Here is a 16,532-nt window from a genome sequence, read left to right as displayed (position 1 = left end):
TAGGTGGGAAGAAATGTGTCTGCAGAAACACTCTGCTGAAACACTCTGGTGAATCCAAGTTTATGGTTCCCATGCTATCTTTTGTGCTATGTAAGCAGGAAAGATGGTTTATAGTGTCTCATGTTATAAGTGAATGTAAGTTATGCTCTGTGCACCCTCACTTTTCTTTGGTCTTGTAAAGTCAACCTGGAAGCTATTTTAAGTGCCATGTCAGTATTTAGTAAGATAAATAACTCTTTCTAGTAGTAAAGTGGTTGGCCACTATTGAAGCACCAAGCCACACGAAAGCACCAGTACCAAGCCACAGTGGTTTTTATATACTTGGGGGACTTCCTACATATGTAAAAAAATTTCTAGTTTTTTGGTAAGAAGATAGAAACTGCCAGTACAGAAGGCCAGTGACCAATGGAACATGCTCCATGTGGCTCAGAATGCTGAGAGCAGTTGAGAGTCTGGGGACGGGGGCAAAGACTGAGAGTATTAGTCTGTTTAAGCCTCTGAGCACTTACAGAATTTTGGAGTGGGCAATATCGTGGTATAGAATTTCCATACTGTTCGTCCCCCTACAGTTCCTCATGGGTCCCCAGTTTTGTTTATAAAGTCTAACTGAAGGCCCTGGGTCTGAAAATTTGTTCTGCTGAGTTATTTAAAGCCAATCCTACTTGGTAGACCAGAATTCTAGCTCATGTCTTTTTACAAATAAATAATATGGATATAATGCCTAAAACCTGGAAAAAAAGCTGTAATAGTTCCAACCTACAAAATACGAAATAGTTTAGACCTGCAAAATTACCACCCGATCAGACTGTTGTCTGTAATAGGTAAATTGTATGCCTTCTTTTTGTATTATAAACTAGTCTTTTGTCTCTGATCAACTGAATTTTTTGAACTGGAACAAGTTGGGTTTCAAAAAGATTACTCAGCCATTGATCACTGTTTAATTCTTCACTTTCTTGTTGACAAGAGTTCTGTTTGCAGCTTTTCTTGATCTCAAACAGGCATTTGATTCCATTCCAAGGAGCAAGCTAGAAACTCTTCAGTTGAGAAACTCTTGTTGTGGCTGATTAAAACAACTATTGTCTAAATCTTCTGCCGATATAAGTGCTGGCACTGAAAGACAATTAGCTGATTAAATCCTCTTTCATAAGGGGGTGAGACACGGTTGTTTATTGGCCGCACCCTTATTTTATATCTACCTAAATGCTTTGGCCCCTCATTTGTCCAGTTACATTACCTATGTGCTGGCGCTGGTGAGACAAATTGCCACTTTTGCTGTATGCAGATGATATGCATCTGTTATCATGCACTGTGCTTGCTTTATATAAACTATTAAAAGTGTTTTCAGAATGCTGTGTAAAAGAAGGACTAGTCATCAGCACACAAAAATAAAAGATTACGGTGTTTGCTAAATCCTATACCCCCTGATATATAAGTGGTTCGTAAATGGACAACCAACCAAACAACTAAAGCATTTTTTATATCTGGGAGGTCATCTTTCAATCAAATTTAAGCTGTAAGGCCCATCTGACAAGTGCTATGGAAAAAGCTAGTTTCACCAGTAATGCAATTACTTGATTCTTCTTCACACAAGGTGGCAATTACATACCAGGTGCCACTCAGGAATTCAGTTCTAAGGTAGTATCCTAATTATTGTATGGAATTGGGGTCTTGATAGAGGTGGTGGATGAATCATTCAATCAACCTTTGTTACAGTTTATCTGCAAGATTTACTGTACCAAGCTGTGTTTCAGGTATTGCTCTTAGAGCTGAATTGGCCCAGAATTCATTGGAAGCTTATGCATGGATCTTGGCATTTAAATTAAAGCCAAAAATCTCCCAATATGAGGAATGGGATTTTGAATCTTATTGAGAAAGACCTTTATATGGGGCCATGAGAGGTGATCATTAAGATTGGTATTTTTGACTGATAAGCTTTTGCTATGCACATCCAAGCAACTGGGATCAAATTTGTAATTAATGCTGTGTCATTGTTTCTGATGTGATTGTTTACAAATCTCAATAAGAATAAGCTTGGATTCTAAAGATAATTCCTAACTGATAATCTCTGAAAATGTACTCTGATTTTGTTTCCAAAATAACTTAATTATTGAACAGCTGCAGAACATTTGGGGTCTGACAGTGCCAACAATCCACAGTACTTAAATTATAGATACATTTCAGCTGTAATGGTGTTAGATACCATCTTCAGTGTAACTTATGATAATTTACTTTAATATCTATATTGGTTGTGTTACTGGATGGGTTTCCCCATATCTGCTCCCACTCTTATAGTAGAAAAGGGATTTCAATAACTTTGTCTGCCTTATTTCTATATTTTTTGTTATATCTGACTGCTAACCCTAATAGTTCCTTAGATCTATTCCAGCCACCTCCTTTTCTGCCTTTGCACCTGAGCCATCCTGAACCTGGTTGCCAGTTGTTGTTTTTTTAATTCATATGCATAACATTATTAATATCTGGCAGGTTATTCCCCCCTTTTGTTTCTCTTTACCAAGAATATACCTTGAAATGTTTGAAATTTACACATTTCTGCCACTCTTTTAAGATTTTCATTAGTGAATATTAATGGTACAACAACAAAAACAAAGTCTTTGGTAAAATAACCATCTTTATCAAAACAAAGTTTGAGTCCAGTGGCACCTTTGTTCTACTTCTTCCCACCAGAATTCATCTTTATCAAAGCCACTTTGCTAGCTTTGAGAGGCAGCTTTGTCCACATGTTCAGTTTTTGTATTGCCTTAATTTTACATGTTTAAAACTAATAATCTAACAAATATCATCCTTTATATTCCTAGTTTTGTTATTGTGCAATTTTTCCAGGGGAGTCCTGAGAATCTCAGGGAGTCATCTTACTATATATTTGCATATTTAAGCCCAACTGCTGTGGTTTGCTTATATTATTATAACCAGCTACAGCACTAAACTCCTTCAGTATCTGAAGCAAACCCCTACATCAGTTGGACATATTTGATATTGCCAAAACAATATCATCTGCATAAAGATTTGATTTCCATTCTTGTTTGCCAGATTTTTTCCCAGGGATCCCTAAGTGGTCTCTGATGGCTGCAGCCAAATGGTTCTATTACATAAATTACAGAGGTGTTACCAGGCATCTTTGCCTAATGTTCCAGAATATGCCAAACTGCAAAAACAAACACAAGTCTGTATATAAATGGACACAATGTGCAGAATTATACATCACTTTAGTCCAGTTTACATCATCATCCATCATCATCATCATCATTTCTACCCCACCCTCCCAGCCAAGACTGACTCAGGGCTGCTTACATAAAATCAGCACATAGTTCACAATAAAACATAATGTATAATTAAATTAAAACAATTCTAAAATTTCCCCCCAAAAGTTGAAGGCCTCTAGAAACTTTTTCGGATATAAGCATTCTACCTGACCAAAGTCTTTCTCTGAATCTTAAAAAAAAATTAAAGGACTTGAAATTCCTTGCTGTTTAATTTTACCCGATACATCAGTTAAACGGTGGACATTAAGTGCTAAACATCTGTTTAAGAGAAAGCCAGTTTGATCTTCCTGTATGTATTCCTCCAAGATAGGTCCTCATCTCTTAGCTAAGCTCATTGTCCAAATTTAAAAATCTGGTTCTGGTCAGCCATCTTAAAAAAGATATCCTAGGCTTGGGAAACGGTGCATCTATAACAATCAAGGTGCATCTATAACAAAGGTGGACCTTGGGGGCTGCATTATTGGCAAAATAATAGAACTAAGGAACTTAATAGAAATGTACAGAAGTTTATATGATGTGGTGACAGTAGATGTAGAATTCTAGTTTAAAGGGAGGATGAAAAAAATTCTCTGTACAGCTGCTCTTGCAGCTCTTGGTTATGATGTTTCACAAAGGCCCCGGTCACATGGGCCGGATATCGCGGGGGGGAGGAATGGCTAATTGCCCCGGAAGAAACTAACGTGCGGCCGCCCGAGCACACGTCCCGGTCGAGGTCCCGTGGTTAGGGGGGAGATGCCAACCATACTGGTATCTTGCAGCGCGGCACAGAAGCCACGCCGTGTGATCACACTAGTAATCGCTCTTTGTGCTCATGCGCTGTTGGGCGCTGTTGCGCAACCTGCGGAGACTTGGGAGACAAAAAAACGCCTTGTGTGTGATGAACAGCGGCGGGCGCAAGATGCCACATAAGTCCACCGGAAACCCGATCAGAAGCCCGTCCTTGCCCCACGAGGTACTAGTTTTTTACTCCGCATCTTCAGTGGGAAGCTTCGGGTTAGCCACAGGAGCTCTACGCTTCCCAGATGTTGCGGTGTGATCGCGCCCGGAAAATCTGCCTACCATCCATATCATCAGCACAGCAAATGCTCCGTGTGACCGCAGCCAAAGTTTATTTCTATATCTGCTTTTAATGAAAGATTTTGCTCCCATAGGCAATTCTTGATTCTCACAATTCTAGCATTTGGGTGTTTTGATCTGCAGTTAAAATGTGCTTAACCTTTTCCAGCTGTGGTTCATCAGGCAGAACAGTTGAGAAGAATAATATTAGTTTCAAGACTGACCATGTCAAAGTTAAGCAGGAGCCTGGCACAGAAGAAGAGGTATGCGGTTTCTCAGGACCAGTAAAGCAAGAAAAATCAGAGGATGGCAGAAGGAGTGCCTGCATGGTAAAACTCTTATTTTTGGTCTTGTACTTTATACCATTCTGTAAAAAAAACCCCTAAGCATGTATTGGGATGGATCCCTCCTTAAAAGAGGGAGGGGGGCCATTTTTTTGTGAAATCTCCCCACTGTGGCAGACCACTGACTCTCTCCTCAAGCTATTCTTGGGATCCCTCATTCTCCAGAAGCGGCATGGGGGGTGTTTTGGGCTGCATCAGGAGGCAGGGATCTAGAACACATTAAACAATGCAGAATATTTGCATTCCATTTTTTCCATGCTTGTTTCTGTTTGGAACTGAATATTCAAATTGTTAGCTGGGGTTGGTCCTGCTCCCAAGGGCTTTTCATCAGGCCCATGTCATATCCCAAGAATTTTCCTTCCACTTCTGCACTTGTGCACGACAGCCCACTTGCCAATTAGTTACTGACCAAGAGCTTTGTAAAACCTCCCCACCTCCACCAAGCATGAATAAGCATCAAGGCTTTGGGAAAGTTCTCCCCTTAGACATCTTGGTTGTTGACTGCTGTGCACAGGTGAAGCCACAGGTAAGCAGCAGTGAGCAGAAGTGTCTTAAGGAAGGATTTTGTCAAAGCCTCTATTGGCATGCATCTTGGAAAGAAGAGTGGGACTCCCATGTCTTGCAAATACTTGGTGACTGCCCAGGCCTATGTTCATTTCAGACTAAGGACCTTGTTAACAGTTCATTATCTGCTGTGCCAGGGGGATAGATATAATACATGGCAGAATGACTACCAAGAACTTTCTGAGCTGGCTGTTATACAAAACATGGGGAAGCAAAACAACTTTGACAAAAGGAGTTCTGAGTGGGATTAGGGACAAGAAAGGATGGGGTGCATAGAGGCAGATTAGCCAAAGCAAAGTAAATAAAGTAGATAGTAACTGGAGGAACAAGAACTCAAGACAAGGTGGGTACAAGAGGCAGGTAGTGAGGATTAGGAAGCCTCACCCCTCCCCCGTCTGGTGGAACCCTCTTAGATTTTTATCTTGTGCCTTTATTTCAGCTCAGCAGTCCTGAGAGCAGCTTGACGCCACCTCTTTCCACAAACTTACATCTTGAAAGTGAATTAGAAGCACTAGGAAGTATAGAAAACCATGTTAAAACTGAACCAGCAGCCCTGAGTGAAAGCTGCAAACAGTCGGGACACAGCCTTGTCAATGGCAAGTCTCCAGTGCGCAGCCTCATGCACCGATCAGCTAGGACTGGAACAGAAGGCAATAACAAAGAGGATGATCCCAATGAGGACTGGTGTGCCGTGTGCCAAAATGGAGGAGACCTGTTATGTTGTGAAAAGTGCCCCAAAGTTTTCCACCTCACATGTCATGTACCTACTCTCCTCAGCTTTCCAAGGTATTTTGTTTTAAAGCTGTTGATTTATACAACAGGAGCTTGTTAGGGTTATTCAGGAAGTTAGGCTATAAGCAGCATCTATATTTCATTAGCCCATGGTCAACTTTAATGTTACAGTGGTTGTATTTTGCTCCTGTGATAGCCAGCAGCTATGTCTTTCTGAGCAAATTTAATAGGCCCCTAGTGGCAAATTAAGTACTACACAGAAAACAGGCCAACATATCTTGATCCTGCTGTACATCTGGCATACTCTGTCCTTGGGTGTATGAGATGCCTCTGAGTGGCTCTTGGGCAGGATACTGTTGTCTGTTAGCTGAGGCTGGTGAGCTCTGCCTTGTAGCATGATAGGAACTGAAATTTAGTGACCTCATTCATGATGCAACAAAAAAGACTTTTTACATTTTACTGTTTTTTTTTCTATTTTTAGTTTGTCTTAGATATGGATTTGTAGATAATTTGAAAGTATTAATAAGGTATTTATTATTCAGTTTGTACCCTGCCCTCCCCACCAAAGCAGGCTCACAAAATATATTGCACACAAAATATAAGAACATCTGAAGGAGAAAAGCTACTCTATTTATCTGAAAGAAAGACTTTGGGGGGGAAAGTGCTGTCAAGAAAAAGTGGGGGGCACATGCAAGTTTATATTCAGCATTTTTTTTTTAAAGCACACTTTTGTGTAACTTTTTTGTTTGGTGGAATCATCTGACATTGAGGTTGTCTCCTTTTGGGTAAATACAATACAGTTTTTGAGCCTCTGCCATTAAAGATCAGAGAGTAAGGTTCTGATTCCAGAAATGGGAAGCATGTAAAGAATACTGAATATAATTCCAGTGCTAAGAGCAAATTCAGTAGCCCTCATAGTGATGCAGGAACACCTCAGCATGTAAATAAGACTCTTAATCAGGTGGTTGTTAGACAAGGAGTGGAACTTGTTCATTGCAGATTCATTCGCATGCATAGGGTTTGATCTCTGTGATACCTGTTGCCTCCAAGACTTCTGGGAATCTGTATATTTTGGTTCATTTGTTATGGCTGCAGTTTCTTTAAAGAGTTCATTCATAGTGCTAAGAACTCATCTGATTTTTGTCCCTTTTTAGTGGAGAGTGGATATGTACGTTTTGCCGAGATCTAATGAAACCTGAAGTAGAGTATGATTGTGACAATTTGCAGCACAGTAAGAAGGGGAAAACTGCACAAGGTTTGAGTCCTGTGGACCAAAGGGTATGTTTCCTGTAATGCATCTGAAGCCTTGTTCCTAGCAGTAGCATATGCTTTTGGTTTTTCTCCTGCTGTCCCTGCCCTCTCTTAGATTAATATTTTTTAAATGAGTAACTATGCATTCTTCAGTCAGTGCTTCTAGAATGCAGACAGTTTGTACCCTGCAGTTATTGCATATTTTAAGTTCTATTTTTACTTCTGGTAGGTGAATTTGTGCTTAAATAAGTCATTATTCGGCAGTGTTTGGTTTCAAGATATTTTCTATTTTCCTTCTGTCTTGTGCCCTTCCTGTCCTGCACACTTTGACCTGATGGTCAGTTCTATTCTCTTTTGTCTCGTGAACAGTATCTTTACCCTAAATTTCTGCAGCTGCTTCTGACTTCCACTTGTGATGTGAATGTGAGATTGCCCATTGTGGCAAAAGACTATTAAAGGAAATGTTCTTAGAGAGTGACCTGTTTAAAATAACTTTTGGTTTTAATCTGTTACTTTGATGAGGTTCATACTATTCCATGCTTTGAGATACTTTTGGATCTACTCTTAAATGTCCAAAAATGTATCTAAAATATAAAGGGAGCATGGCCTGACTGAATTTACATGCATTTCAAAATGGTTAGATTATTTATCCAATGTATGAAAAACTGAAATTTGGCACATATAGTCAAGAATCAAGATAGCCCGATTTTGAGGAAAGCCTGACAACATAACATTCTGTTTGGGAGGATGGAATGTTCATCCTTAAACCAGACATGAGCTGGGGAAGGGATTCCCTGTGACAGCCCGAATATAAGCTGTGTTTACCACCCAAAGGTATTTTTTGCTAACTTTGACTATTGTCTGTCTCTAGAATGGTTTTTTTAAAACATAGAATCTTAGAATCACAGAGTTGGAAAGGGCCATACAGGCCATCTAGTCGAACCCCCTGCTCAGTGCAGGATCAGCCTAGAGCATCCCTGGCAAGTGCTTGTCCAGCCACTGCTTAAGGACTGCCAGGGAGGGGGAGCTCACCACCTCCCTAGGCAGCTGATTCCACTATTGCATAACTCTTACTGTAAAGAAGTTTTTCCTAATATCCAGCCAGTACCACCCCATCCTTAATTTAAACCCATTATTGCAAGTCCTATCCTCTGCTGCCAAGAGGAACAGCTCCCTGCCCTCCTAAGTGACAGACTTTCAGATACTTAAAGAGAGTTATCATGTCCCCCCTCAACCTCCTCTTCTCCAGACTAAACATTCCCAAGTCCCTCAGCCTTTCCTCATAGGGCTTGGTCTCCAGGCCCCCGATCATCCTCCACACACGCATTCTGTCCACAGCCTTTTTGAAGTGAGGCCTCCAGAACTGCACACAATACTCCAGGTGCAGCCTGACCAATGCAGTGTACAGCGGGACTGTGACATCTTGCTATTTGGATGTTATGTCTCTGTTGAAACACCCCAAGACTGTATTAGCCTTTTTTTTTCACCGCATCATACTGGCTGCTCATATTGAACTTTCGGTCCACCCTTACCCTGAGATCTTTTTCACACACACTGCTACTCAACCCCATCCAGTATGTGTGTTCCTCATTTTTGTTACCCAGATGTAGAACTTGGCACTTATTCTTGTTAAATTGCATCTTTGATTCACATCGACCGACTTTTTCAGTGTGTTCAGATCTTATTGAATTCTGTCTCTATTTTCTGGTGTGTTCGCTGCTGCTCCCAATTCAGTGTCATCTGCAGTTTTAATGAGTAGCCCCTCCACACCCTTATCCAGATCATTTATAAAAATATTGAAAAGTATTGGGCCCAGAACCGAGCCCTGTGGCACCCTACTGGACACCTCCCTCCATTCGGATGAAATGCCATTGAGAAGTACTCTCTGAGTGCCGTTCTCTATCCGCTTAACTATCCTACAGTCCAGTCCACAGTCCTTTAGTTTACCCATCAGAACATCATGGAGAACCCTGTCAAAAGCTTTACTGAAATCCAGGTAAACAACAGCATTCCCTTGATCCAGTAAGCTTGTCATTCAATCAAAGAAGGGAATCAGGTTGGTCTGGCAGGACCAGTTGAGGACAAATCCATGCTGACTTCCCCGGATCACCAGGTTGTCCTTTAGATGCTCGCAGATTGATCCCTTTAAAATCTGCTCGAGTATCTTCCCTGGGACAGAGGTCAGACTGACTGGTCTGTAGTTTCTTGGGTCAACCCTCCTCCATTTTTGAAAATTGGGATATCTGCCGTCCTCCAGTCTTGTGGCATATCTCCTGTCCTCCAAGAGGTCCAGTAGATGACGGACAAAGGCTCTGCAAGCTCTCTAGAAAGTTCTTTGAGCACTCTTGAGTGCATACCATCTGGCCCTGGGGATTTGTACTCATTCAGTGCAGCCAGATGCTTCTCAACTACATCTCTGTCCATGTCAGCCAGCAGCCTGGATGCTGTGCTTTGCCTGCTATCATCTGTAGAAGAGCCTGTTTTCTTCTTCAGGGAAAAAACTGAGGCAAAATAGGCATTGAGCCTTTCTGCTTTCTCTCTGTCCTCTATCAGAGTTTCTCCATTTTCACCCAACAGTGGGCCATTGCTTCTTTTATCTTGTGTTTGCTCCTCACAAATCTGAAGAAGAGTGGTCTTGTACAACTACTTTAGCTTGGTAATGTGGCATATCTGTGAAGGGACTGTCAAGCTACTTTTTTTGGAGGAAAATGGGAGGAGAATAATCTTGCATAGTTTGGTATCTAGAGTTTTCACAGTTTGATGGTATAGTTCATTAATTAATTTCTTTGATGAGGAGAAGGGGGCTGTGGCTCAGTGGTGGAGCATCTGCTTGGCAGGCAGAAGGTGCCAGGTTCAATCCCTGGCATCTTCAGCTAAAAGAATCAGGTGGTAGAGGATGTGAAAGACTTCCACCTGAGATGCTGGAGAGATACTGCTAGTTTGCGTTGACAATACTGAGTTTGATGGACCAATGGTCTGATTGACTGTAAGTCAGCTTCATGTGTGTTGTGTGAACAGCAACCAGTAATGACTACTTCTGGAATATGTTGCCATAGAATGTTAAAACCACTAGTATATATAGTCTTTAAAAAAGATCACAGAAAATAAGTCTCTCATGATAAATATGAATGGTACCTTTATGTTTGAAGGTATCATATTTCTGACTGCCAGGTTGTGGGAATAGTCAGACTTTCCATAATGCTTTGCTTGCCTGCTTCCCTGAGGAATCTGGCTGGTCGCTGCTGGAGGAAGTATATTGGACTAACTAGGTAGACCTTTGATCTGATCATACGTGCTTAATTTTTGGTGGTTCCTGGACCATACACAAAAGGGCCTTTCCTTCAGAAGTGAGGAAATGTTCCACAGACACTAAAGGGGATCTGTTTATTTAAAACATGTATTTGCTGCCATTCTACCCTGCTCTGGGTCCACAAGGTGGCAAACGTGTAAAACAATGAAACAACATTTATTAATACACACATAAATAAATATTTAAAAACATGAGAGAAGGAACTCCTTGTGCATGCACACAAACTTTGGCTCAGGTTCATAGTCTTTGCTACCCCACTTTCTGAAAGTGACTTTTAAAGTCAACAGCTAGAATGCGAAGACCTATTTTGGTGAGCTCAAGGACTGTAGCCCAGTGGGATTTCTTTTTTAACTTGGAACAATAGGTTCTTTATGCTGTATTTCAGACTGCTTTTAAAACTCCCCTTGATTCCAAGGGTTGTTTGGCCTGTGGCATGTAAGACTTCTGTTTTGAGAAATGTGAGTCCAAAGCCCTGTTGGCCTGAATGCATGCTTCTTTGAATCTTGGCTGTAGACTTCAAATAGCAAAACTTGGAAGTTGTCTTGTAACCCCAAGGGACTATTGCAGAATAAGAAGCATATTTGTTTCAGCCTTAGTAAGGCTTCGTTGAATCTTGTTTCCACGAAAATTGCAATAGGAGTATGAATCTTTTAAACAAAAACATAGGAAAATCTGTAGGAAAATTCATTGTGTTTTTTTCCCTCTAAGAAATGTGAACGCCTCCTCCTTTACCTGTATTGTCATGAGCTGAGCATTGAATTCCAGGAGCCAGTCCCAGCCTCGGTGAGTCAGTCATTGCATGTTACCTTAAAGATGATAAAATGGCAATTGTACTTTCAATAGGTCTGAATTTGGAATATACAGCATTTACCTGCTGCACTTGCTACATCTAAAATGGCCATACACTGGAGTTGTTCATCTGTTCTGTGTCCTTCGAATAAGGGTAGCTGATTGAACTAAGGAGTTGATAATGGATTGGATCTCACAGATCTGTTCATCAGCAGCAGCCTGTTACTAATTCAAGAGAGTCTCTTGTGCCAGTGAAGGTGCCATTGCTAGCAGAAAGAATTCTGCAAAATCCAGTATCTGCAAATAAATCCAGTATCTTCTAGACATTTTCTGTCTAGAAACATGAGAAGAAAAGTAGAATGAGCTTCTTTCTTGAAAGTGAATGTTTCATTATGAGAGAGATAAGATTTCAGAGTACAAACACACCCTATGACTTTGCCCTCTTGTGACCCCAGTGCATATTTTCTTGACAGATACCAAACTACTATAAAATAATAAAGAAGCCAATGGATTTATCTACAGTAAAAAAGAAACTGCAAAAGAAACATTCCCAACACTACCAGACGCCTGAAGACTTTGTGGCGGATGTGCGGCTGATCTTCAAGAACTGTGAAAGGTTTAATGAAGTATGTTAACTTCCAACCAGCAAAATTATTTTGTTAAACACTGGAATTTAATTCTGCACCTGTCCCACACAGATCTCAGTTGGGATTGTTTCAAAGTTTTCTGTTTGTGTGGAGCAGAGGCAGTCTTATGGCTGGGTCATCAGAGAACCACAGTGGTGTATTGGTTAGTACATCGGACTTGGACCTGAGGGACCTGTTCAGATCCCCGCTCTGGCATGGAAGCTCACTGGATGACTTTGAGTCAATCACTCTTTTTTCCTTGCCTAACCTATCTCACAGTGTAATTGATGTGCTGATAAAATGGTGGAGGGGAGAATGGTGTTGGAAGCCACTTTGGGTCCCCACTGGGGAGAAAAGTGAGTATAAAGATCTAAATTTTAAAAGTCGTGTGAAGCCCCAGTATTTAGATCGCCCATGATTTCTTCTCCCCCCACCCCCTTCTATGTTTAGGCTCATGTCCTGTTTAACTTGCTGGACACAATGAAGGTGGGTGCATGCAACAATTACCCCCATATACATGGATATGCAGTCTGTGTGCCAGTCCATAGACAATTAGCCAATAGAACCTAATAATTATAGGGGTTTTTTCGATTCATGCTGTATGTGATGATTAATGATATTGGATAGACTGTGAATGTTGCTGCCTGGGGGAAGAATCTACCTGTTTATGTTGCCTAAATGTCTAGCAAATGGTGATTGGGTATCAATCCTGGTTGGTGTATGTGTGTGGGTTGACAGGTTGCTGTCTGATCAGACAAATAAAACTGGCCTAGGCAAGTTGTGTCAAGATGATTCAAGTTGTGTGACAGTAACCATTTAAAAGCTGGGAGCAGCTGTGTGAAGTCATTAAAAATGTCAGAAGTTGTAGATTAAAGTATATTATTACACATCTGTTTATTACAGAAACAGGGTTTGTGTTTAAACACCCCAGTGAGCTGTAAACTTGAGAAATGATAGTTAGGGATACAACTTTTTTTTAAAAAACTTTGTTCTACTGCTTCAGACCAGCACAGCTACCCACCTGAATCTTTTATCAATAGCTGTTAGCCATAATGGTTAAACGGGGATTCACATTCAAAGTTAGTATCCTTTTGAATATCAGGGGATCAAGTTACTGCCTTCATGCTTTGACTCCAAGCTTCCTTGCTAGCTACTGTTGGAAACAAGATGCTGGACTAGGTGAATCCTCAGTCTGATCTTGCAGAGCTCATTAATGTCTCCCTGATATGTAAAACAAGATGCCAAACAAAATAGCTTGAAAATACTAAAACAAGGAAGTCCTACAGGATTTTGTTTCTTTTTTGCGATGCCATGCTTTTGTTTGCAAGGCTCAAAACCTTTCTTGTTACTCCATATAACATAGAGCCCTTACCTACGACCTAGCATCTATGATTCTGTCAGGCAAGTAACCTCTGGGAAAGGATTACACCATGTGGGTGTCCAGCCCCTGTGAAGTATCCTGAATTTTTCAAATGCACACTTTCAGCATGTGCTTTCAGATGCATGCTACCAGACTTGCATCCTGTAAAAAGCTGCCTTGAATCACAAAGAAAGACGGGGTATAAATATTTTAATAGATAATTTGTCTTGTGAACTCAGATAGTACAAACAACTTAAAGCAGGGGTGTCAGACTCATTTGTTCTGGAGGGCTGGATTTGACATAAATTGGACTTTATCGGGCCAGGCCATGTGTGTCATAAAATGTAATACCAGGTAGAGTAGATATAAACTTTATAAAGGACACAAACACAAAGATGTTTTTTACTTAAAATAAAAACATGCCTGAAACATTAGCATTCTTGCAATATTTTGTTTATTTAACAGTCCCTGATAACTGACACTTCTTGCTCTGAATTATTGCATCAAAATATCTGTGCTGTAGCAATCTGGGAGGGGGAGGAGCCTTAGCCCAGTGCAGGGAGCAGAAGCTTGCCTATATATCTCTTCTGACACAACAGCAGCAGCAGAACTGGAGGAAGAAGCAGAAGACAGCCAGTACCTTGCAGGCCTGATAGAAGCCCTCTGGGGACCTGATCTGGCCCCCGGGCCACATGTTTGACACCCGTGACTTAAAGTAATACAAAATACTGAAAGAAAAATAGAAAAATAGAGACGGATAGTGAGGAAGTTCGTATGGATGGTGCAGAAGATTTCATCCATTCAGATGTTGTAGATATGAAATAGTGTCAATTTTTAATAATTGAGAAGTTGACCTGGATCTATTAGTGAGAAAGGGTTTCTTCTGCTGCTTATAGCACTTTCTAACTGTAGACCCCCATTATGCCCCCTAATAATTGAGAAGTTGACCTGGATCTATTCGTGAGAAAGGGTTTCTTCTGCTGCTGATAGCACTTTCTAACTCTAGACCCCCATTGTGCCCCCTTTTTGTACCCGGAATCTATTTATTTATTTATTTATTTATTTGGATTTCTATCCCGCCCTCCCTGCAGGCTCAGGGCGGCTAACAAGGGCATAACGCCAGATAATAACAATAAAACAGTAAAATTCTGACTAAAATTACAAAATAAGCAATTAAATAATTAACAGAAGTTCTTAAAACACTTTCCGGTGCTCTCTACTAACCTCTCCCCTCCTCCAGAGCACAATTTCAGGAGGAGCCACAGCAGGTTGTAGCAGGTGAGACAGTGTCAAAAGAGTGTATTTTTGCTAGCACTTGCACTAAATAGGATCCTTTCCTCCATCTGCTCAGTTCTGAACTGTTTGTGAATATGAAAGGAATAGGATGAAACATGGGCAAATTCTGTATAATTTTTTTCTCTTGAGGTACTTTCAGACAGCACTCACTTTCTCTTACATTTTAAAGGATATATTCTGCTTATTATATTTTCTGTTCCTGTTTTGAGATGATAAAGACCTGAAGGCTTTAAACCCACCATGAGTCATCATGCATTTATAACTTGTAACTTTACCTTACTGAGTTTAATTGATATGGAAAACATGCATATCTCAGGCATTAATTTAAGGAATAGAAAAAGTATTCACTGTGGACCATAAAGGACCTCTCTTGCTCTTAAGGGCAGCAGTGCCAACTCTAGGGGAAAAAACAGTGCAGGAACTCTGGCTCTTTTGTTACATTTGTAGACATTTGTCAAATCAATTTTCTCTGTATTTTTCATCATGTTGGGATTAACACTATCGAAATTGGAAAAGACCCAACAGGTGCATAATTGTTAGCCTTTTCTTTAGTAGAAGCTTCCATGGAAGCCCTGAGGAAATAAATGGCTGCTGGGCACCAATGAGAGAATTCTCACCTCAGTCTCCTGAATAAGTTTGCTGTGAGTTTAACTATATTGGGCTTCCGTGATTGGGATCCACATCTGCACCTATTCCATTAAGGGTTGCATAATGTAAACTCAGTAACGAGCCTCGTGGAGAGAGTCACATCACTGAAATTAAAAAATAAATTGGTATGGCTGACTTTAGTCATCCGATCCTATGTGGTCTCATAACTTTAGAAGGGATTATAATTTCCTTTTTTTTGACTCTGGTATCCTTTTTAGATGATGAAAGTTGTTCAAGTTTATGCAGAAACACAAGAGATTAATTTGAAGGTAAGCGTTTCAGACCATGCACACTTGCTGAAGGGATGTGCATTACCCAATGGGTGAATATTACTGTCTTTTTACTTTGCAGGCTGATTCAGAAGTAGCGCAGGCAGGGAAGGCAGTTGCATTGTACTTTGAAGATAAACTTACAGAGATCTACCCAGACAGGACCTTCCAGCCGTTACCTGAATTTGAACAAGAGGAGGACGATGCTGAAGTCACAGATGACTCCGATGAAGATTTTATCCAGCCTCGTAGAAAACGTCTAAAATCAGACGAGAGACCAGTGCATATAAAGTAACCTGATTAAAACGGACCTAAAGTATTGTAAAAAGCAAAAACAAACATATTTAAGTGTTCCTGGGATATTATCATGCCTTCAGTGGCCATCTTGATGAAGCTGATAGTGTTCAGACAGTATTAGATTACAAAAAAGCATTTGTGCAGAAACATTCTTGTCAGAAAGGGGGGGAAAGCTTTTAGCTTCTGTTTTTTTATTGTTTGGATTGTCTTTTCCTTTTCCACAGAGAATGCCCTCTCATTTCTCACATTCAGAGGTGCAGGATGAAGACAATGCAGGTTTTGTGTGGTATTTGTACAGACAGTGAACTCTTTCACTGCTTACTAATTTCTGCAAGACTGGACCAAGGCAGTCATGCTTCACTTTTCATGCAGGTCTGCAGTCTTAAGCTGCAATAAACCTTCCTCGAGATCATCTTCAGCCAACCCCTAATTGTGAACTGGATTGTGTTTAATCATCGTCTCATCTAAATGGTATTGCAAATACCAGATTTCATGTTGGGTCAAATAGCTAGGTTATGCTTTTCTTTACTGGCCTTGTGTAGAAGTACTGTGACTTGAGCATTAAACTGTTTTGAATAGGAGAATGCAGGAGTGTGAGTTCTTCATACAAATGACATGAAGTGTGGCTGAAATTAATGCTTTTCAGTAGGATTGATGGTGTTGAATGGAAGTCCTATGCACACAAAGCCTAAATGAGTTTCCTCTTGGA

General features: G+C 40.6%; 1 protein-coding gene across 1 annotated transcript in view; it reads left to right on the top strand.

Moving 5' to 3' along the window:
- The window catches only part of TRIM33 (tripartite motif containing 33), a 96,912-nt gene extending 80,668 nt beyond the window's left edge, over window positions 1–16,244 (top strand). The window contains exons 15-21 of the mRNA XM_015429273.1: window positions 4,507–4,666; window positions 5,685–6,031; window positions 7,132–7,255; window positions 11,247–11,321; window positions 11,801–11,953; window positions 15,476–15,526; window positions 15,609–16,244. Coding sequence (XP_015284759.1) covers window positions 4,507–4,666; window positions 5,685–6,031; window positions 7,132–7,255; window positions 11,247–11,321; window positions 11,801–11,953; window positions 15,476–15,526; window positions 15,609–15,821 — 1,123 coding nt within the window. The 3' untranslated portion in view covers window positions 15,822–16,244. The remainder of the gene's footprint in view (window positions 1–4,506; window positions 4,667–5,684; window positions 6,032–7,131; window positions 7,256–11,246; window positions 11,322–11,800; window positions 11,954–15,475; window positions 15,527–15,608) is intronic.
- Window positions 16,245–16,532: the final 288 nt, after the last annotated feature.

The sequence above is a fragment of the Gekko japonicus genome, unplaced genomic scaffold (genome assembly GCF_001447785.1).
Source record: "Gekko japonicus isolate JY-2015 unplaced genomic scaffold, Gekko_japonicus_V1.1 scaffold786, whole genome shotgun sequence".
Classification (NCBI taxonomy): domain Eukaryota; kingdom Metazoa; phylum Chordata; class Lepidosauria; order Squamata; family Gekkonidae; genus Gekko; species Gekko japonicus.
Note: the sequence above shows the minus strand (reverse complement) of the source record. Positions and strands in the feature narration are given on the sequence as shown.